General features: G+C 44.9%; 1 protein-coding gene across 5 annotated transcripts in view; it reads left to right on the top strand.

The window, feature by feature from the left end:
* Positions 1-24,158, top strand: part of LOC106581027 (BCAS3 microtubule associated cell migration factor) — a 339,535-nt gene that overhangs the window by 119,652 nt on the left and 195,725 nt on the right. For 3 of the 5 annotated variants that reach the window (XM_045703733.2, XM_045703731.2, XM_045703735.2), the window contains 4 exons: positions 5,051-5,095; positions 17,322-17,446; positions 17,801-17,966; positions 19,530-19,630. In XM_045703733.2, coding sequence (XP_045559689.1) covers positions 5,051-5,095; positions 17,322-17,446; positions 17,801-17,966; positions 19,530-19,630 — 437 coding nt within the window. The remainder of the gene's footprint in view (positions 1-5,050; positions 5,096-17,321; positions 17,447-17,800; positions 17,967-19,529; positions 19,631-24,158) is intronic. The other 2 variants (XM_014162693.3, XM_045703732.2) reach the window with 1 other exon arrangement.

The raw sequence follows: 24,158 nt of genomic DNA, 5'->3' as shown, positions 1-24,158 counted from the left end.
TTGGAGGTTATATAGACTCAACAGTAGTCTCCAGTGTGCGTTGGAGGTTATATAGACTCAACAGTAGTCTCCAGTGTGCGTTGGAGGTTATATAGACTCAACAGTAGTCTCCAGTGTGCGTTGGAGGTTATATAGACTCAACAGTAGTCTCCAGTGTGCGTTGGAGGTAATATAGACTCAACAGTAGTCTCCAGTGTGCGTTGGAGGTTATATAGACTCAACAGTAGTCTCCAGTGTGCGTTGGAGGTTATATAGACTCAACAGTAGTCTCCAGTGTGCGTTGGAGGTTATATAGACTCAACAGTAGTCTCCAGTGTGCGTTGGAGGTTATATAGACTCAACAGTAGTCTCCAGTGTGCGTTGGAGGTTATATAGACTCAACAGTAGTCTCCAGTGTGCGTTGGAGGTTATATAGACTCAACAGTAGTCTCCAGTATGCGTTGGAGGTTATATAGACTCAACAGTAGTCTCCAGTGTGCGTTGGAGGTTATATAGACTCAACAGTAGTCTCCAGTGTGCGTTGGAGGTTATATAGACTCAACAGTAGTCTCCAGTGTGCGTTGGAGGTTATATAGACTCAACAGTAGTCTCCAGTGTGCGTTGGAGGTTATATAGACTCAACAGTAGTCTCCAGTGTGCGTTGGAGGTTATATAGACTCAACAGTAGTCTCCAGTGTGCGTTGGAGGTTATATAGACTCAACAGTAGTCTCCAGTGTGCGTTGGAGGTTATATAGACTCAACAGTAGTCTCCAGTGTGCGTTGGAGGTTATATAGACTCAACAGTAGTCTCCAGTGTGCGTTGGAGGTTATATAGACTCAACAGTAGTCTCCAGTGTGCGTTGGAGGTTATATAGACTCAACAGTAGTCTCCAGTCTCCAAATCACCACCGAATTAAAGTTCACTTTGTGTTATGTTTCTTTTTTTCTCTCCATCTAAGTAACCTCTCCTCATATCCGTGGACTAATACAGATAGTCGACTGCCCTGCTAGTCTACACACACACACACACACACACACACACACACACACACACACACACACACACACACACACACACACTGTCGTGCTAGTCTGGAGAGATTCAGACGGATGCTCCGTCCCTCCACAGCAGATAAAATAAAGAAGTGGCGTGCCGTGCTTTGATTGGCCAGGGGCCTTGTTTGCGTCCCAAATGGCACCCTATACCCTATATAGTGCACTACTTTTGACAAGGCTCCATAGGACTCTGGTCAAAAGTAGTGCGCTACAATGGGAATAGGGTGTCATTTGGGAGTTCCTGCAGTACTGATGTGGTCTGCTGTGTTCAGGGACAGAGTTCAGCCTCATCTGGCCATTATTACTGTTGGGAAAAAGCTGTTTACTGTAAACTGTTTACAGGGGTCTGTCACTATCTCTGAACATGCAGGGTAAACACAGGAACACACTCCCACTCCTAATGGCTTGTAAACACTGGCCCGGGGAACACACACACTGACAGAGAGATACACACTCAAAAAAAGACCGTACACACCGTCACAAAGAACCGGACACACACTCGCCCACACCCTCAGAGGCTTGCAAACACACACAAATACTCACAAAGACAATGCACAAACACAAATATACACTCACCCAAAAAAGAAGTCACATGCAGACACATGATGTTCTTTTCAAACACAGTAATAGTACGGCAGTATATCTAAGCCATAAACCAACAATGTTTAATTGGCATTAATGGAACGTCCCTGTGACATACACAAACTTCATTTTATATGACAGTGATTCTGTAGCGCATATCTGATTCCTTGGTAACGCCCTAAGCAAAGGTAGATAAGATTTCCCTTTTTTCTCTTTAACCCTTTACACTCGTATCTGTATTAGAGGTCGGCCGATTAATCGGCATAGCCAATTTAATTGGGGCCGATTTCAAGTTTTCATAACAATCAGTAATCGGAATTTTTGGGTGCCAATTATGGCCGATTACATTGCACTCCACGAGACTGCATGGCAGGCTGACCACCTGTTACACGAGTGCAGCAGGGAGCCAAGGTAAGTTGCTAGCTAGCATTAAACTTATCTTATAATAAACAATCAATCTTAACATAATCACTAGTTAACTACACATGGTTGATGATATTACTAGTTTAACTAGCTTGTCCTGCATTGCATATAATCAATGCGGTGCCTGTTATTTTATCATCGAATCACAGCCTACTTCAACTTAAAACCGCATATTTAGTTAAAATAAATTCATGTTAGCAGGCAATATTAACTAGGGAAATTGTGTCACTTCTCTTGCGTTCAGTGCAAGCAGAGTCAGGGTATATGCAGCAGTTTGGGCTGCCTGGCTCGTTGCGAACTGTGTGAAGACCTTTTCTTCCTTACAAAGACCGTAATTAATTTGCCAGAATTTTACATAATTATGACATAACATTGAAGGTTGTGCAATGGAGCAGCAATATTTAGACTTAGGGTTGCCACCCGTTCGATAAAATATGGAACTGTTCCATATTTCACTGAAAGAATAAACGTTTTGTTTTCTAAAAGATAGTTTCCGGATTTGACCATATTAATGACCTAAGGCTCGTATTTCTAATTAAGTCTATGATCTGATATTTGATAGAGCAGTCTGAATGAGCGGTGGTAGGCAGTAGCAGGCTCGTAAGCATTCATTCAAACAGCACTTTCCTGCATTTGCCAGCAGCTCTTCGCTGTGCTTCAAGCATTGCACTGTTTATGACTTCAAGCCTATCAACTCCCGAGATTAGGCTGGCAATACTATTGTGTATATAAGAACATCCAATAGTCAAATGTATATGAAATACAAATGGTATAGAGAGAAATAGTCCTATAATTCCTATAAGAACTACAACCTAAAACTTCTTAACTGGGAATATTGAAGAACTTGGAATATTGAACCACCAGCTTTCATATGTTCTGAGCAAGGAACTTAAACGTTAGCTTTTTTACATGACACATATTGCACTTTTACTTTCTTCTCCAACACTGTGTTTTTGCATTATTTAAACCAAATTGAACATGTTTAATTATTTATTTGAGACTAAATTGATTTTTATTTATGTATTATATTAAATTAAAATAAGTGTTCATTTGGTATTGTTGTAATTGCCATTATTACAAATATATATGTAAAAATCTGCCGATTAATTGGTATCGGCTTTTTTTGGTCCTACAATAATCGGTATCGGCATTGAAAAATCATAATTGGTCGACCTCTAATCTGTATATTGGTTGAAAATGGCAGATTTGGGCACTGATAAGCACCTAAATTGGAAATCAGTGGCTGTACAGTAACATGCTATAAATGACGTCAGAGCTCAGGCTCTCCGCTTCACAGCTCTCTATGGGTTTTGACTGACAGCCGTTGTGAACTTGAGCACCACGCACGACAACAAGTTGCCCCTATCACTCACACTAATTGGGCAACTTGTGCTAATGTTTTGTTGTCTGAGTGAGGGAAGTGCTGTAAATTAAGATGATTCTATGTATTTTGAAGAATGAGACGTTGAGGATTATTATCAAAAACTTTGATCTCATACAAGCAAGCCAAACACCTTTTGAGTCCAAATGTGCACTTCACATTTTCATATCATTAAACTCATGTCATATACAGTGTCAACGTTTATGATCACTGTGTTTAATGTACAGTTATAAGATGACATGTCGTCACACCCTGAGTTGTTCTGAACAGAATGATCCTGTGTTTGTTTATTGTGAAGAGAATTTGCAGCTGAACACACATCTGAATGACTCCTTTCAATGCTCACCAAAATTACCATCTGAATTGCCTTGTGAAAGCCTGACACTGTAAGATCCTATTTTATAACATAGCTAGTCATGTTGGCAACAGAACAAGCTTTCAAATGATGCCCACCTGACCCAGATTTCTATTTATAATGTGCTCTTTTGGGTTTGCATAAGGAACAACAGTAATTGTGACACAGTAATGGTGGGGATGCAGGGTTTTGTTCTAGTAAGTCAACGGCACAACTAGGAGAGCTTAAAAAAAGCACCTTATAGTTGAAGACTCTTCATATTTTGTTATCAACGATTGTGCCAAAATGCTAATAAAATCAACTGTTTGGGTAGTCTTGTGTCAGGCGAACTGTTGTGTCCTCAACTTTGGTGTAATAATTTCCGCTATCTCTAAACTGTTCCCTTTCAATTGCTACCATGCTTATGCATTTCGAATTTCTTCTGTAAGAATTTTTTTAATTTAGCCTATCCATATAGGCCGATTCCCACGAGTGTAAAGGGTTAATATAAAAAAAATGTCAATGCCTTGTTCCAATGTATGAAAAAGCATACCATGATTTATCATCAAGACTTTGTAGTTCTTATTCATACACTCTTTCCTTCAAAGAAAGAAAATAAAAAAAGTTGATGGATAGCTAAAAGGAAAAGCATGCTCGTACGCTTCCTCTGCCAAAAGTATGGTACAACACACACTGACACACACACACACACACACACACACATACAGTATGTCCTCTGCCAAAAGTATGGTACAACACACACACACACACACACACACACACACACACACTGACACACACACACACACACATACAGTATGTCCTCTGCCAAAAGTATGGTACAACACACACACACACACACACACACACACACACACACACACACACACACACACATACAGTATGTCCTCTGCCAAAGTATGGTACCACATACATACATACATACATACATACATACATACATACGTACGTACATACATACATACATACAGTACTTCCTCTGCCAAACGTATGGTACAACACACACTCACACAGACACACATACAGTATGTCCTTTACCAAACGTATGGTACTGCACTTTACAGAATGGTCTGAGTTGTTGAGTCAAGGAGTCATGTCCCAGGTTTCAGATCAATTCTAACACGGACAGTTTGCTTCCTGCTTTATGTGTCTTGTACGATTAAACAGACAGGTCAAACATGTAAGATGAAAAGTCTCTCTGTCCTAGGCTGACTGGCTAATAATGGTTTTTCCATCTATCTCTTCTTTGTGTGTCTCTCCCTCCCCCATGAAGACCTTACCTCTTTGGGGCAGGATGTTTTGCCATTAAAACTCCATGGTGAGTTTCCCCTCCTCACTACCTACCTACCAGCATGCTCTGTTGTTGCTCTGTCCTGGCTCAAGACAACAGATGTGTCCCAAATGGAACCCTATTCTTTATTTAGTGCACTACTTTTGACCAAAGCTCTGATCAAAAGAAGTGAACTTCATAGGGAATGAGGTGCCATTTGGGACGCAATCAACGACTGCATCCATCACATCTTTTCATTCGTGTCTGAGTATATTGTGTATTTTCAACACATTCTGTCAGTTTGTTCAGTCATTATCCCTGAGGAAAACACCATGGACGTGCCTCTCTTTTTTTCACACTACTTTTTTGACAATGTTTTGATTCTCTTGTGCTCTTTAAGTGGATTTCAGTTTACACTTTGGGTGGGTGATTTCACAAGCTGCTTGTCTTGTGTCTATGCCTAAATCTGACGTCAAGATTCACACCAAACAACATTTAAGCCCACATAAACTGTATAGGGAATTGGGATAGGGGTTCGTATTGAGAAAAGAAAATGGTTGATTTCTGAATATTTTTTTATGGCGTGGTTAACTCACAAACCCAGAGGTATGTTGGAACATCACTGGAACCTTCTTTTCTGGCTCCTTGTGGTCTATTTGAACCCACCACTTCTTCATGATGGTGACCGATCTCTCTCGCTCTCTTTTTCTATCTTTCTCTCGCACACTCATTCCCTCTTCTTTTGCTGTTCACATTAAACCACAGACCGTTGTATTAAGAATAACACCTTGGTTGATCTCATGTTGTTCCCATTGTGTTTTTATTGTTATTTTGTGGCAATATGATTGAACAATCGGGTGTGCATGCGCTTCAGTCCTAAATTGCACAAAGCCTGTCCGTTGTGAACAGACGTGTGGCTAATATGGCTTTAGCCATCCGTCTGTTTCTTACTTTTTCTTTGTACGTCAATATTACGATGTAATTGTTGAATGTCATGTAATCAGTGATTTTTCTCCCTTTCTGGGAAAACAACGTGGTGCTTATGTGTGAACTTAGAGAATAACATTGTTGTTGATTTGAAATATGGTTGTTGATTTGTTATAGGCCTATAATCATTTCCTTGAACTTTGAACATTTTGGAATAAGAGGTGGATTGTATAGTCATGAAAGGGCAGTTAGCATTATTTTGTACGTACAGACATTTTACTATTCATGCATCATTCTGTCTCATCTCATCTCATTTACCTCAGTTGTGATGAAAGATGCCTACTTTTATACAACATTGTCATAGCCAATTTTCCTCAAAATGTAAATTACACAGCCGCCGCACACAGGCCTATATGTTTAATATGACGTTTTTGTCCACGGACCTCAGTTTGGGCCTAAATCTACTGTGAACGACAGAGAACATTACAGTTCTCTAAGTTAGCAATGAGTTTTCTAACCATGCAGCTCTCTAATACTCAAGAGGGTAGAAAGTTCAGTCTCTCTCTGTCAACGCTGTCTTGTGAAATCAGATGCTTACAAGCTTTTAAAAAGAATCCCCATTATGACAGTCACTTATGGACAGATGATTGAGTGGCTGGACTCAACGGCGATGCAGTGAACTTTTCTTCCTCCGACTCGCTCTCTCACTCCTCTCTCATTCCTCCCTCCATTAACTTCAGGAAATGAATAGCATGTGGTTCCTTCCCCAAGTCTTGGCTTTCCTCTCTTGTTGTGGACAGTTACTCACTCATACTTTTTAATTGAAGCTTGTTTCCCTCTCCTCTCTTAGCTCCCTCCCAGCCCAGCTAGGCTCTTAGTGAGTTCAGAGAGTGGTATGCTTTTCAAAGGTACATCATTAGCATTTGTTAGCATGATGAACCCCCCCCCCCCCCCCCCCCACACACAGTAACAGCAACTGCCTACCTTTTGCTCTGCCTTTGGCTCAAGCTAGCTAGTTAAAGCACTATTGTTCCTGTAGCAGCAGGTCCCTGGACTGAGGGCATAACAGATCATTGGTCTAACGTCATCATTTCAATTGTGTTTTCTAAACAGTGTTTTGTTTGGACGGGCTGGAGAGGATGTGTGAGATGAGGAGCTGGACATGTAACAAGGCCTCTCTTTCTCTCCCATAATGGCTGGCAACCAAATGGCACCCTATCCCTTATAATATAGTGCATTATAAGAGTGTATATATAGGGAATAGGGTGCCATTTCTGACACACCCAATGACACACCCAGTACAGTAGTACGTCTTCCTCTCCCCTGAAAAACCTCTTCTCTGAACCCTGATGTTCCCCATCTCCATATCCCTCCTTTTTTTGAACAGTTTAGGATGGAAGAGTGTGGCGCGTAACCTCGGACCACCAGCTCACACTAGACTAGCTGTTAAATATAGACGTGGAACCTCCATCTAGGACTGTTCTAGGGTGTGGCAGGCAGACAGGAGATGCAACCATCCTACAATAAATCCTTCTCTCAGCAGTAGTGTGATGAGGAACATTAGACACAGAGCGAGGAAGGGGGGTTGAAGTTTCTGATTCTCTGTGTGCATCCCAAATTTCACCCTTTTCTCCACATAGTGCACTCTTTATTTTTATTTCACCTTTATTTAACCAGGTAGGCCAGTTGAGATCAAGTTCTCATTTACAACTGCGACCTGGCCAAGATAAAGCATAGCAGTGCGATAAAACATCAACACAGAGTTACACATGGAATAAACAAACGTACAGTCAATATCACAATAGAAAAATCTATATACAGTGTGTGCAAATGTAGTAAGATTAGGGAGGTAAGGCAATAAATAGGCCATAGTGGCGAAATAATTACAATTTAGCATTAACACTGGAGTGATAGATGTGCAGATGATGATGTGCAAGTAGAGATACTGGGGTGCAAAAGAGCAAAAATGAACAATATGGGGATGAGGTAGTTGGGTGGGCTATTTACAGATGGGCTATGTACAGGTGCAGTGATCGGTAAGCTGCTCTGACAGCTGATGCTTAAAGTTAGTGAGGGAGATATGAGTCTCCAGCTTCAGCGATTTTTGCAATTCGTTCCAGTCATTGGCAGCAGAAAACTGGAAGGAAAGGCGGCCAACGGAGGAGTTGGCTTTGGGGGTGACCAGTGAGATATACCTGCTGGAGCGCGTGCTACGGGTGGGTGTTGCTAGGGTGACCAGTGAGCTGAGATAAGGCGGGTCTTTACCTAGCAAAGACTTATAGATGACCTGGAGCCAGTGGGTTTGGTGACGAATATGAAGCGAGGGCCAGCCAACGAGAGCATTCAGGTCACAGTGGTGGTTAGTATATGGGGCTTTGGTGCCAAAACGGATGGCACTGTGATAGACTGCATCCAGTTTACTGAGTAGTGTTGGGGGCTTTTTTGTAAATGACATCGCCGAATTCAGGAATCGGTAGGATGGTCAGTTTTACGAGGGTATGTTTAGCAGCATGAGTGAAGGAGGCTTTGTTGCGAGATAGGAAGCCGATTCTAGATTTTATTTTGGATTGGAGATGCTTAATTTTCAAATATGGGCCCTGGTCAAAAGTATTGCACTATATAGGGAATAGGGTTCCATTTGATATTGTTCCATTTGGGAGGCAGCCTCTGATTATTTCGCTGAGATGTTGAAACGGCGTTTTAGTCAGTCTTCCCCACTCAGTCCGCTCGGCTCCCAAATAGCATCATCATTACAGCCATCTGTCTGTAGCTCCAGCCCCCTGCCCCAAGGCCACCTCTGTTTTGGAAGGCTGCTGTAAAATAATAAATGTGACGTTGAGGGATGTGTCCTCCACAAGGCTGCCCAAAGCCCTCTCTCTCGCTCTCTCTTTCTGTGTCTCTCTTGCTCTCTATTTCTCTCTCTCTCCTCTCTCTCTCCCTCCCTCTCCCCATCTCTGTGGTTCTTTCTCTCTCCTCTGTCTTAATGACCAGACCCAGTCTCAGGCACTGATACGTATTAAACATATAGCCTGGGCTTTGCCACCGTTCCTCTCAACCCCGTTCTGAGTTACACTGGGTGTGTCCCAAATGACACCCTATTCCCTATGTAGTGCCATACTTTTGACCAGAACCCTATGGGCCCTGGTAAAAGTGTGTATATTGGGAATATGGTGCCATTTTGAATGGATCCACTGTTCTGCTCTACCCTACAGGTCTCTGCAGCTCTTTGTTGCTGGAGGAGCCGACAGAAGTAAGGCTCTATCGTATTTGTTTATGGCGAGGGACCAGCCCCCTCCCAACCCTTCGATGGCGCCTCATGTTCGCCACGGCCCTGTAATGCGAAAGGGCTTTGATGGTGGACGTCACAGATTTAATTACGCCCTTGAGGAAAAGCTATTAGCTCAGTCAAAAGTCCTCATTTGTTAAATGAAAAGTGGAAATGACATACGAGTAGTCTTTTCAGTGAATTAAAGTTGCAGAGAAAATGAAGTCTTCCCAATAGCACAAAATAACATCTCGTGGGGAGAGGGGGGGAAAGGAATTTGGCTTCTGTTTAGTGCCATCCATCTCCCCCTCTCTCCCGTCCCACTCGGTATATTTATTTATTTATTGTCATTTATTGATACTGGGTTCCACCTTTCTTTCTTTTTTCTCTTTCCTGACCGGTTCCTCGGTACCGTATGGTCCAGAGTACAGCCCGTCTGTCGCTGTGTAAAAACATCAACACTTCAAGTGAGACAGAGAGGAAAATAATCATTTGAAACTGAGATGAATAACCATTTGCGTTAATTTCTACTAGAACCAAGCTGTGATCCCACTCCCATTAGGAGACAGTGGTAACCCTGTACTCTTCAAAGAGAGAATATGTAGAGTATCTGCAGTAGCTGATCAGTATGGAGTCACCACAAGGAGAACTTATCACAGTCTGTTGTGTGTGTGTGTGTGCACTTGCATACGTGCAGGCGTACATATGTGTGTTAGTACCCAGCCCTGCAGCATAGATTCTTACAGCAGTCTTCTCTTCTCAGCCACAGCGCCGTAAGAGCCCTTTACACTTTTAATTTGTCACTGGGTCTTTCCCCTCAATGCATGAAAACATGTCCTTTTTATTCAATGTTATTCCTTGATGTATTATTCAAGCCGGCCTCCATCCAAAGACAACCGTGAAAAGCGGGGAGATAAAATACCTTCCTTCACACCACACACAGCGCCGTGTGGCAAACGCGTCAGCCTGAGATTTCACCCCAAAACCAAATTCAAGCCACTGGAATAGGATTTGTGTTTCCTGGGGATATTGAAACCAGTTGACCACAATTTTTTTCCAGTAAGAGAGAGAGAGAGAAGAAGCAGAATGTTGGAGAGATGAAACCCCTCACTAAAGAAGAGCCCGACAGACTCCATCACTCTCACCACTAGCTGTCAAAGACACCACACACACAAATCACAGTGAGCAGTGAAGTGAGATTACATGTTCTATAATGACTAACACATACCCCAACCCTCTTTCCCTCCCCTAACCATTCACCAGCTCCCATATCATTTACTCTGTTAAAGAGAGATCCAGAGCACGGAACAGGATTTGTTGAGTTTCCCATCACCATATCAGTCATACTTTGATATGCGGATGTTGTGTTAGAGAGGTTGAGAAACGGGGAGAGAGTGACTGAATAAGAAAACGTAGAGAGAGAGTGACTGGAAGAGAAAATGTAGAGAGAGAGTGACTGAATAAGAAAATGTAGAGAGAGAGTGACTGGAAGAGAAAATGTAGAGAGAGAGTGACTGAATAAGAAAATGTAGAGAGAGAGTGACTGGAAGAGAAAATGTAGAGAGAGAGTGACTGAATAAGAAAATGTAGAGAGAGAGTGACTGGAAGAGAAAATGTAGAGAGAGACTGAATAAGAAAACGTAGAGAGAGAGTGACTGGAAGAGAAAACGTAGAGAGAGAGTGACTGGAAGAGAAAAGGGAGAGCGAGACTGAGGGAAGGCGGAGTGAGAAGGAAGCTGTTTGCTGTGTTGGCTGACCCCTGGCCGTCCGGCAGAGGCTCTGCATGTTTTCATAGCTCTGTATCTCCTGGACACGCTGACAGACAGACAGTCGGACGGATGGACAGATCCGAGGAGGCAAGAGGGACGTAGAGTTAGCCAAGGCAATATCCTGACATGGTCTTATCTCTCCTCTGCTTCCATGGCTTACTGTAGATATTTGGTTATCCAGCCTCACCCCTCACTCTCTCTCTCCAACACTAATAAATACACAGCCAGTAACGCTGTCTAGAGCACCCCCCGTTCTACCCAGAAACATCCTTCACACGGTGTCGGCTAAACAAAGACCTCAACATCTCCCCCACATCCAGGGAGTAATTTACGAGCTGCTGACAGTTTGAAGGGAAGAGGAGGAGGGAGAGTTGAGGCCCGCAACAGGTCATTCAACACCTGTTAGTGTGTCACTGAGGCTGAGAGGCCAAGAAGAGTTCAAGCACTGGACAGTATGCCATCACACTGGATTCAACAGAACAGCTTTGGGTACATACAGTGAGGGAAAAGTATTTGATCCCCTGCTGATTTTGTACGTTTGCCCACTGACAAATAAATGATCAGTCTATAATTTTAATGGTAGGTTTATTTGAACAGTGAGAGACAGAATAACAACAAAAAAATCCAGAAAAACACATGTCAAAAATGTTATAAATTGATTTGCATTTTAATGGGGGAAATAAGTATTTGACCCCCTCTCAATCAGAAATATTTCTGGCTCCCAGGTGTCTTATATACAGGTAACGAGCTGAGATTAGGAGCACACTATTAAAGGGAGTGCTCCTAATCTCAGTTTGTTACCTGTATAAACGACACCTGTCCACAGAAGCATTCAATCAGATTCCAAACTCTCCACCATGGCCAAGACCAAAGAGCTCTCCAAGGATGTCAGGGACAAGATTGTAGACCTACACAAGGCTGGAATGGGCTACAAGACCATCGCCAAGCAGCTTGGTGAGAAGGTGACAACAGTTGGTGCGATTATTCGCAAATGGAAGAAACACAAAAGAACTGTCAATATCCCTCGGCCTGGGGCTCCATGCAAGATCTCACCTCGTGGAGTTGCAATGATCATGAAAACGGTGAGGAATCAGCCCAGAACTACACGGGAGGATCTTGTCAATGATCTCAAGGCAGCTGGGACCATAGTCACCAAGAAAACAATTGGTAACACACTACGCCGTGAAGGACTGAAATCCTGCAGCGCCCGCAAGGTCCCCCTGCTCAAGAAAGCACATATACATGCCCATCTGAAGTTTGCCAATGAACATCTGAATGATTCAGAGGACAACTGGGTGTAAGTGTTGTGGTCAGATGAGACCAAAATGGAGCTCTTTGGCATCAACTCAACTCGCCGTGTTTGGAGGAGGAGGAATGCTGCCTATGACCCCAAGAACACCATCCCCACCGTCAAACATGGAGGTGGAAACATTATGCTTTGGGGGTGTTTTTCTGCTAAGGGGACAGGACAACTTCATCGCATCAAAGGGACGATGGACGGGGCCATGTACCGTCAAATTTTGGGTGAGAACCTCCTTCCCTCAGCCAGTGCATTGAAAATGGGTCGTGGATGGGTATTCCAGCGTGACAATGACCCAAAACACACGGCCAAGGCAACAAAGGAGTGGCTCAAGAAGAAGCACATTAAGGTCCTGGAGTGGCCTAGCCAGTCTCCAGACCTTAATCCCATAGAAAATCTGTGGAGGGAGCTGAAGGTTCGAGTTGCCAAACGTTAGCCTCGAAACCTTAATGACTTCGAGAAGATCTGCGAAAGTAGTGGGACAAAATCCTTCCTGAGATGTGTGCAAACCTGGTGGCCAACTACAAGAAACGTCTGACATCTGTGATTGCCAACAAGGGTTTTGCCACCAAGTACTAAGTCATGTTTTGCAGAGGGGTCAAATACTTATTTCCCTCATTAAAATGCAAATCAATTTATAACATTTTTGACATGCGTTTTTCTGGATTTTTTTGTTGTTATTCTGTCTCACTGTTCAAATAAACCTACCATTAAAATTATAGACTGATCATTTCTTTGTCAGTGGGCAAACGTACAAAATCAGCAGGGGATCAAATACTTTTTTTCCCTCACTGTAGTATAGAAAATTATATTTTCTGGTTATTTTGAAGTGAATTGTTGAATATTACATAATTTAATTATATAGAATTTTCGTGTTCCAAAATGTTGGACTGTGTGTGTGTGTGTGTGTGTGTGTGTGTGTGTACAGTTGGTAGTGCGTGTTCAAGCGAGCTGGCGTGAGTTTGTGTATGTGTTCGTGAGGTCTTCATCGTTAGATCAGAGGTGAACCTCTCCTGTGGGGCTGTGTTAGTGTGTCAGACTGTGTTAGTGTCAGACTGTGTTAGTGTCAGACTGTGTTAGTGTGTCAGACTGTGTTAGTGTGTCAGACTGTGTTAGCGTGTCAGACTGTGTTAGCGTGTCAGACTGTGTTAGCGTGTCAGACTGTGTTAGCGTGTCAGACTGTGTTAGCGTGTCAGACGGGTTAGTGTCAGACTGTGTTAGCGTGTCGACTGTGTTAGCGTGTCAGACTGTGTTAGTGTGTCAGACTGTGTTAGTGTGTCAGACTGTGTTAGCGTGTCAGACTGTGATAGCGTGTCAGACTGTGATAGCGTGTCAGACTGTGATAGCGTGTCAGACTGTGTTAGCGTGTCAGACTTTGTTAGCGTGTCAGACTGTGTTAGCGTGTCAGACTGTGTTAGCGTGTCAGACTGTGTTAGCGTGTCGACTGTGTTAGCGTGTCAGACTGTGTTAGTGTCAGACTGTGTTAGCGTGTCAGACTGTTAGTGTCAGACTGTGTTAGCGTGTCAGACTTTGTTAGCGTGTCAGACTGTGATAGCGTGTCAGACTGTGTTAGCGTGTCAGACTGTGTTAGCGTGTCAGACTGTGTTAGCGTGTCAGACTGTGTTAGCGTGTCGACTGTGTTAGCGTGTCAGACTGTGTTAGTGTCAGACTGTGTTAGCGTGTCAGACTGTGTTAGCGTGTCAGACTGTGTTAGCGTGTCAGACTGTGTTAGCGTGTCAGACTGTGTTAGCGTGTCAGACTGTGTTAGTGTCAGACTGTGTTAGTGTCAGACTGTGTTAGCGTGTCAGACTGTGTTAGCGTGTCAGACTGTGTTAGCGTGTCAGACTGTGTTAGCGTGTCAGACTGTGTTAGCGTGTCAGACTGTGTTAGCGTGTCAGACTGTGTTAGTGTCAGACTGTGTTAGCGTGTCAGACTGTGTTAGCGTGTCAGACTGTGTTAGTGTCAGACTGTGTTAGCGTGTCAGACTGTGTTAGTGTGTCAGACTGTGTTAGTGTCAGACTGTGTTAGCGTGTCAGACTGTGTTAGCGTGTCAGACTGTTAGTGTCAGACTGTGTTAGTGTCAGACTGTGTTAGCGTGTCAGACTGTTAGTGTCAGACTGTGTCAGGCCCTTCAGCCTCCATTCCTTCCTCCGGGGGTTTTACTGTCCACCTTGGTTATAGGGCTGGACAATAATACCAGGCCGCTCCGCTACTCTTCTCTGATCAATAGCATATGCAGCCCTATCACCATACTGAACCTTCCCTGTGTTCTCTTTCATCCAAACGGTCCTGACATGTCTGAATAATCCAATAACTCCCAATAAATTCTCTCAAACGGCTAACTCAAAGTGAGACTAGGGGAAGCAGCTGGAAGACTAGCAGCATTCGAGGCACATGTTCAAGCAAGTGATAACCATTATGGCATCTTCAAGTATTTGCTGAAACCTTTTTCTATTCATGTGTGTGTGTTTGGGTGTGTGCGTGGCACGTGTGTATTAGTGTGTGGACACACATATACACACACACACACCCAGTCCTCTGTACAGTCCATGGTCAGGCCAGCCTGTAATGGTTTGAGTGTACATGGCGTGCTTCATGACAAAAGGAAGGATGTAATCAACTAGCAGCACATGCAACACAGGCTTTAAAATACCATGGACATCCTCTACAGAGCTGCAGTCCTGATCTACTGGCATGGGAATACACACTCTCACACACGCTATCCCATTCAGGCTGCAGGAGCCCTGTATTGAATGAGGGAGGAAATATCCTGTATTATGTCTAATGATGTTGGAGTCATTTTTCTGCCTGTTTTTAATTTGCTGAATAGTAGAGACCAATACATAAATAATTTGTTCAGACACAAGCACAGTGAAATTGGAGACAATTCAGAGCAAATATGAATAAAAAAAATACATTTGCTACCAATGTACTTAATTTTAAGTCGCCCTCATCTCTTTATTTTGCTAAATTGCCTGAAGTGTAATTGTGTTAAAAGCTTGGCTTGTTTTTTGTTCACAGATGTGGCAGTGTTTGAACTTTAATATCTCAAACCAGATTGGGCATCATTCTCTCTACAACATTTGGCAACAATTCTCTCTCCTCATTCTTTCTTTAACTACAGTTTTAGTTCATCTAACAACTCAAACCACCAGCCTTTATCTTCTCTAAGAGGAGTACCCTGTGTCTGTGTTCTCTCTCTCTCTCCTACCCACTCAACCTCTCTCTCTCTCTCTCTCTCTCCCCTACCCACTCAACTTCTCTCTCTCTCCTACCCACTCAACCCCTCTCTCTCTTACCCACTCAACCTCTCTCTCTCTCCTACCCACTCAACCTCTCTCTCTCTCTCTCTCCTACCCACTCAACCTCTCTCTCTCTCTCCTACCCACTCAACCTCTCTCTCTCTCTCCTACCCACTCAACCTCTCTCTCTCTCTCTCCTACCCACTCAACCTCTCTCTCTCTCTCTCCTACCCACTCAACCTCTCTCTCTCTCTCTCCTACCCACTAAACCTCTCTCTCTCTCTCTCTCTCTCTCTCTCTCTCCTACCCACTCAACCTCTCTCTCTCTCTCCTACCCACTCAACCTCTCTCTCTCTCCTACTCACTCAACCTCTCTCTCTCTCTCCTACCCACTCAACCTCTCTCTCTCTCTCTCTCCTACCCACTCAACCTCTCTCTCTCTCTCTCTCTCCTACCCACTCAACCTATCTCTCTCTCTCCTACCCACTCAACCTCTCTCTTTCTCCTACCCACTCAACCTATCTCTCTCTCATACCCACTCAACCTCTCTCTCTCTCCTACCCACTCAACCTCTCTCTCTCCTTCCTACCCACTCAACCTCTCTCTCTCTCTCTCCTACCCACTCAATCTCAACTGCTCCTACCCACTCAACCTCTCTCTCTCTCCTACCCACTCAACCTCTCTTTCTCTCTCCTACCCACTCAACCCCTCTCTCTCTCTCTCTCTCTCCTACCCACTCAACCTCTCTCTCTCCTCTCTCCTACACACTCAACCTCTCTCTCTCTCTCTCCTACCCACTCAATCCTCTCTCTCTCTCCTACCCACTCAACCTCTCTCTCTCTCTCCTACCCACTCAACCCCTCTCTCTCTCTCTCTCTCTTTCTCTCCTACCCACTCAACCTCTCTCTCTCTCTCCTACCCACTCAACCCCTCTCTCTCTCTCTCCTACCCACTCAACCTCTCTCTCTCTCCTTCTCCTACCCACTCAACCTCTCTCTCTCTCCTACCCACTCAACCTATCTCTCTCTCTCCTACCCACTCAACCTCTCTCTTTCTCCTACCCACTCAACCTATCTCTCTCTCATACCCACTCAACCTCTCTCTCTATCTCCTACCCACTCAACCTCTCTCTCTCTCTCCTACCCACTCAACCTCTCTCTCTCTCTCCTACCCACTCAACCTCTCTCTCTCTCTCCTACCCACTCAACCTCTCTCTCTCTCCTACCCACTCAACCTCTCTCTCTCTCCTTCTCCTACCCACTCAACCTCTCTCTCTCTCTCTCTCCTACCCACTCAACCTCTCTCTCTCTCTCCTACCCACTCAACCTTTCTCTCTCTCTCCTACCCACTCAACCTCTCTCTCTCTCTCTCCTACCCACTCAACCTCTCTCTCTCTCTCTCCTACCCACTCAACCTCTCTCTCTCTCTCCTACCCACTCAACCTCTTTCTCTCTCCTACCCACTCAACTTCTCTCTCTCTCCTACCCACTCAACCTCTCTCTCTCTCTCCTACCCACTCAACCTCTCTCTCTCTCCTACCCACTCAACCTCTCTCTCTCCTTCTCCTACCCACTCAACCTCTCTCTCTCTCCTCTCTCTCTCTCTCTCTCTCTCTCTCTCTCTCTCTCTCTCTCCTACCCACTCAACCTCTCTCTCTCTCTCTCTCTCCTACCCACTCAACCTCTATCTCTCTCTCCTACCCACTCAACCTCTCTCTCTCTCTCTCCTACCCACTCAACCTCTCTCTCTCTCTTTTTCTCCCCCCCTGCAGCAAAGCCAAGCCTCCCCCTCAGATCTCCCCCAGTAAGTCCAGTGGAGGAGAGTTCTGTGTGGCTGCTGTCTTTGCTGCCTCACGCTCCTGGTACATGACCAACCCCAACATGAAGAGAGAGAAAGGTGAGGGGTTGTAAAGGCTTAGTAGCATTATGCTCATCATTAGATCCCACTAGTGCATTAGTATCCTAGCTGTTACCCCCAAAATCACCATCACACTAAAACACTTTCATTTTGTTTTCATTTGGTCATTTAAAAGTTCAAAATTTGTTGGAGAATCGTAAATACCAATTGCCTGGAAACTTTGCTCTGGGTGTTAACCCCTCTTAGCCCCCTGTGTAGATGCAACATTAAGGTCAGGGAAGTAGGAACCCACTCAGTGAGATGCTGGGCGTAGTAGACAAAACACTTAGCTAAGTCACAACAACGTGCTCCTCTTACTCCGTAACGTTGACCTGTTGACCTCCTGTTACTCAGACCAGTCCAGCCGGGCAGTGGTGGAATCCCTCTACATCCTCAGTTGCTATGGCACCCTGGTGGAGCACGTCCTGGAGCCTCGGCCAATCAGCACGGCCCAGAAGATCAGCGATGACACACCCCTGGAGCTCAACACATGTCCACGGGCCTGCTGGAGCCTGGCCAGGTAACTGACCCTTCCTAACACATGTCCACGGGCCTGCTGGAGCCTGGCCAGGTAACTGACCCTTCCTAACACATGTCCACGGGCCTGCTGGAGCCTGGCCAGGTAACTGACCCTTCCTAACATATGTCTACGGGCCTGCTGGAGCCTGGCCAGGTAACTGACCCTTCCTAACACATGTCCACGGGCCTGCTGGAGCCTGGCCAGGTAACTGACCCTCCTAACACATGTCCACGGGCCTGCTGGAGCCTGGCCAGGTAACTGACCCTTCCTAACACATGTCCACGGGCCTGCTGGAGCCTGGCCAGGTAACTGACCCTTCCTAACACATGACGCACGGGCACACACACACACACACACACACACACACACACACACACACACACACACACACACACACACACACACATCAGTGGTGGTCAGTGCAGTTTAAGATTAGGGAGGACAATTTTTTAATGAGCATGGCCTTATTTCTATTACATCATATTGAATGACTGCCATTCATATTCCATTCATCCAGTTCAATGTAACATCAATAGGTTTAGGCTGCTACATGATACTCTAATTTTCCTATACCCTTCATGAGGTTGCTACAACCTAGCCTGTGTAAGTCTATGGAAGGAGGTGAGCCTCCTAGGTTTTGTATTGAAGTCAGTGTACCCAGAAGAGGATGGAAGCTAGCTGTCCTCCGGCTACACCATGGTGCTACACTACAGAGTTTAGGCTACTGTAGACCTTCATTGCAAAACAGTGTGTTTTAACCAATTATTTGGTGACGTGAATATGTTTTAGTATAGTTTTATCTAAAAAGGATAACTTTTTCTGTTTTAAAATGTATCTCTTTATGAAATTCACTGAGTAGGATGGTCCTCCCCTTCCTCTTCTGAGGAGCCTCCATTGAAACACATACAGATGCGCACGCACACACAGTTTTCCCCGCTCTGTTAAACTCTGGTTCATGTTATGAAGATATACATACAGTAATATATTGTACAGTTATACAGTAGTGTGTGTGACATTATCATAGTAAACTGCTTTTTATTACAGGAGTCATATATTTTCTAACATATTGTATGTATAACCTAGTTATAAAAGAATATTGGATACAGTGAAAACATATTGTGCTGCAGAATTCCATTCATCCATGTCAAATGAGCAGCTGGAACCAGATATAAAGTTCTGCTGCTGTGGCCCAGTTCTCTGTGATCAGACTACAGCTATGTAGGACAAAACACATGTGATGTTCATGTTGTACACTACAGTACTGTATGTAACTACTATAGTATACACACCTTCATATGTTATATCTGCCTCTGTACTGCCAGGCTCCAGGGACCACAGTCTATTTACACCCAGCAGGGGCACTGCTCTATACATCTGGCCCTCAATCTGCAGCCTTTGTTTGACCAGAGCTCTATTTTATAATGGTGGATCACCAAAAGGGTTCTAAATGGGTAAAAGTAGTGCACTACATTGGGAAGAGTGTGCCATTTGGGACACATCCTGAGATGTTCTTCTTTGTAATTGAGTTGTGTGTTTCTCTCCTATGTTGTTTGGTTGTTACAGGACTCCACTGTGGAATGAGCTGCAGCCTCCCTTTCTCTCCAACCACCCTCTGGTGCTGGCCTCTGACCTGGTGCAATATTACCAATACCTCCTGGCTGGATGTAAGTATTATACACTGTGTGTGTACTCTTCTCTGTATGTGTATATAAGTACTCTTTGTATGTGTGTGTGTGTACCAAGCTCCATTAGACCTGTGCCAGAGCTGTAGCCTACTAATTCCTACTGTTTGTTCTCTATGGGAGACAGTCTTCACCCTCTTATTGGTGACATGCTGAGGAGTAGGACCCTTTCAGTCCTCCTCCATTACTGTTCCCTCTTAAAACCCTCAGTGGAGATCCGACATCTTTCCATCACTCCATCTGAGTAGTGTTCTGGTCTCAGATCCCTTATCACACGAACTGTCAGCTTTTCATCCGTTCTGTTCCGTCTGTACGGCACTTTGAATCAAGCCTTTGTCACTGTATGTCTCTTTGTCATGTTGACTTGTTCAGAGGAGGTAGACAATGCTAACAGCTCAACCAACTCCACTCAACTCATTCAAATGAAGCCAATTAGCCAGCCTCCAAACTCCTTCTAACTCAATAACAAGTACAAAGAGCACCAAGCACTTTAGGTTGACATGTGAAGTGTGTGGAGGCTGGCGATGGCAGAAGGAAGAGGACGACAACTCTGGGGGGCAGAGTGCACACGGATGGCCACACATTTCATTTATCCTCAGTTATAGTGTGCGTTGTTGCATTAGCTGCATAATCATAAACATAAATCAGTAATTAGCTCCTGAAGTGCCGTTGGGGCAAATCCCCTTCTCCTCCCGTGTGCCTGTTCTTCTGTCTGCTCTATTCTACGCTAAATTGGTTGCTTCCCAAATGGCACCCTATTCCCTACTTAGTGCATTACTTTTGACCAGGGCCCTATGGTCAACAGTAGTGCACTATAAGGAATGGTGTGCCATTTGGGAGGTAGATGTTCTCCCAGTGCTCAGGGCTGAGCGGGTAGGATATTTTCTCAAATTAGTTCCAATAGTCCTTTCTAGTGTCAGAGCGATGAAGTCAAGTTGGTGTGACGGGTCGGGCAGCGGGCATCGGCGCTGGGTTTAGTGTGACTCTGTCCTACGAGAAGGCATAATGATTTAGTCTCAGTGCTCTCTCACATTTAGCTCCAATTAGTGATGGCCAAAATATCTCCGCCTGCCCCACCTCGTCTGTCCCTCCCTCGCCCCCCTTCCTCCTGCCAGCCGAGCAGCACCAACCCTGATGCACTCACACACCCAGGTCAATACAATATGCACATAATTTGTCGTCTTGTACTTCTTCTACCCATCGCTCCGTTCTGCTCTGCCCCCGGGCGTTTCCTGCATGCTGCTACGGCTCACGGAGTGCCACCTTTCACTCCTCCACTTTGCACCCGAGCATCGACTGAAAGTTCTGTTTCACAACACGGTGCCTCCACTCAGCCCGCCAGAGATTGACTGGGCAGAGAGGCAGTGATCCAGGGCGGGCGATCTGACCCCGGGATGCATTATGCTATGCTACACTACAGCCACACACAGCCACACACACACACACACACACACACACACACACACACACACACACACACACACACACACACACACACACATTGTTGGCTCTGTGGGCCTTCTCCAGTGGTGTATAAAGATCAGGGCTTATGAAGGGAGAAGCTGCTACTCTCCTCCCTGCTCCGATACAAACTACACTATCAGGGTCTAGTTTACATAGTAGATACTACCCCAAACATCAACAACCAGAAGGACATAGTGACGGGAGGAAAAGAGAAAGGGTTAGGAAGAAAGCGAAGGAGACCGAGACAAAGATGGAGGGAGAGAAATGGAGATTGATGAAAGAAAAGTCGCAAAGATAAAGACAGAGAGGGGTATGATTAATCACGGGCTCCTTTTAGATCTGCAAATGAGTCTGTGTATTCAGGGACTTAGCTGGGTTCCACAACCTTCTAGAGCATGGGGTTAGAGGGTTTACATGTTGTGTGATTGACAGCAGCTGCTCTCTCTATATTGGATGACCGGTGTGATTAAAAATGCATGTTGCTGTGGAGGGAGGGATGGAGCTCATGCCAGCCTAGCCGGAGAGGAGCCTCGCAGGCTGGTGATAAAAGCAGCGGTGGCGCCACTTCATGGTCACTATCTCCACCTGTCCATCTGCCCAGCCCACTGGCACTGCTCTGGGCCACAGCCGGGTAAACAGCAGCCCCACCACACTGCTGGGGATGATAAGAGACCGAGAGAGAAGTGCACACACACACACACACACAGACACACACACACACACACACACACAGACAGACACACACACACAGACACGCACACGAACACACACACACACACAGACACGCACACGAACACACACACACACACACACACACACACACACACACACACACACACACACACACACACACGAACACACACACACACACACACACACACACACACACACACACACACACACAGACAGGGACACAGAGACAGAGAGATATGAAGAGGCGATAAGGAAGAAGAGCTGGCCTCATAAATGCTGTCTCAGTCCAGCTTTGATGGCTCAGGGAATCCTCACTGTGGTGTGGATGGCTCAATCAGCCAGTTAGGAGAAACAGAGACCCTTTTCATTCTAAAAGGCCTTAAATGAATGAATGAATGAATAGGGCCAATTTGTGTTGCCCTGAGGTGTCAGAGTAGATTTAATCCTGCGGTTGGATCCCTTAGAATAACACCACCACACGATTGATGAATGTGAGGCTTTTTTCCATCCTTATTTGCAGCATTCATTCCTGAAATTCAGGGCATATTTTCCCCCCTCTGGTCTTGACGTATTTTGAAGCGAGGGGGCTGTATTTACATAGCTGTCTGTCGTGTGTGTTCAGACACCTCTTCCCCGGCCGCAAGACTTCGCCGAGGCAAACATGGCGTGAATAATTTACCTCCCTGCTCTTCTGGCTGGCTCCTCTGAGCTCTCTGAGTAGGCTAGGCACCTCAGTGGTGGCTGCGCTGGTGCTTTTAGGCCCTGGCCTCCCCCTAGTTTCAAGTTTTATTCGTGGTATATACAGGATACACATGGTATACACCATCCAACGAAATGCTTACTTGCAAGTTCCTTCTAGACAATGCAACAACAATAAATATTAAAAGATAACAATACGAATATAAAGTCTAGCCCCTAGCTTCCTTTCATAATGTAGTAACTGGCGACGGGCTGTCTCCTGGGCCTTCCACCATGACGAAGTGCCACGGCCTCGTCAATAACCGCTAATTGGCTGAGTGAGAGACTTCCAAGGCCGGCAGGAGCGGATCTTCACCGCTGGGCAGTTTGGTAAAGAGACAGTGGGAAAGGATCAGCCATGGACAAGCAAGCCTTGTCAGATCGTGACATTATCCCAACTGGCCTGCCTAATTGTCAAAAGGAGCTGCCCAAATGAGCACGTGAGAGACAGAGAGAGAGGTTAGAGGTAGAACGGAAGGGACAGGCCAGACAACTAGACAATGCGGCTGACCACCACTGAACAGATCAGATCATTAGTCGTATTTCTCCCCAGAGATCAGCCCCTGCCCTGAGGTCAGCAGTCAGCCCGGATCAATACCTGGCCTTGCTTTGTTCTGGGTCTGCTCACTATACCTGCTGTTACTGCTACTGGCATCCGCCAGACAACTCACTCTGTCTGAAATTTCACACTATTCCGGATATAGTGCACTACTTTTGACCAGTGAACTATATAGGTACTAGGGTGCTATATTGGACGCACCCCTGCACTACCTACTGTTACTGGCCTTGACCAGACCACTCACTGAGTCTCTCCTCTGGTCAGCAGAACTAGACCACATCCTCTCAGAGCCACAGAGACACAGGCTCTTTAAGATCGTTTAGGAAAGGTTTAAAATCACTTTTGTTTTTTAGTGTGTTTTACCAGAACAGGGGATTTTTCAAAGAACAACACCAATCAGATTTGCCTGGTAAACACCACCAATTAGCAATTTTTCTACTTGATAGGAATGGTTATAATAGTCATTTCAGATGGTAATCTTTGCTATCAACCATCACTAAAGCAAATATGCTGCCTTGTGATGATTAATTAGTACACTGTTTTCACATTATGTTGTCACTAGACTGAAACATTTTCGTACATGTTATGGCACTTTCCTATTGATGGTAGAGTAGAGCTCTGTTTGCTAACCCCATTTCCCCCCCCCCCCCCCCCCCCCCCGATGATTATAGGGAGATTTGGGCACTCTTTTGCATATCATTAAACTCATGTCATATACAGTGTCAACGTTTATGATCACTGTGTTTAATGTACAGTTACAAGATGACATGTCGTCACACCCTGAGTTGTTCTGAACAGAATGATCCTGTGTTTGTTTATTGTGAAGAGAATTTGCAGCTGAACACACATCTGAATGACTCCTTTCAATCCTCACCAAAATTACCATCTGAATTGCCTTGTGAAAGCCTGACACTGTAAGATCCTATTTTATAACATAGCTAGTCATGTTGGCAACAGAACAAGCTTTCAAATGATGCCCACCTGACCCAGATTTCTATTTATAATGTGCTCTTTTGGGTTTGCATAAGGAACAACAGTAATTGTGACACAGTAATG

This window comes from Salmo salar, chromosome 20, assembly GCF_965601325.2.
Source record: "Salmo salar chromosome 20, fSalSal1, whole genome shotgun sequence".
NCBI classification, from domain to species: Eukaryota; Metazoa; Chordata; class Actinopteri; order Salmoniformes; family Salmonidae; genus Salmo; species Salmo salar.
Note: the sequence above shows the minus strand (reverse complement) of the source record. Positions and strands in the feature narration are given on the sequence as shown.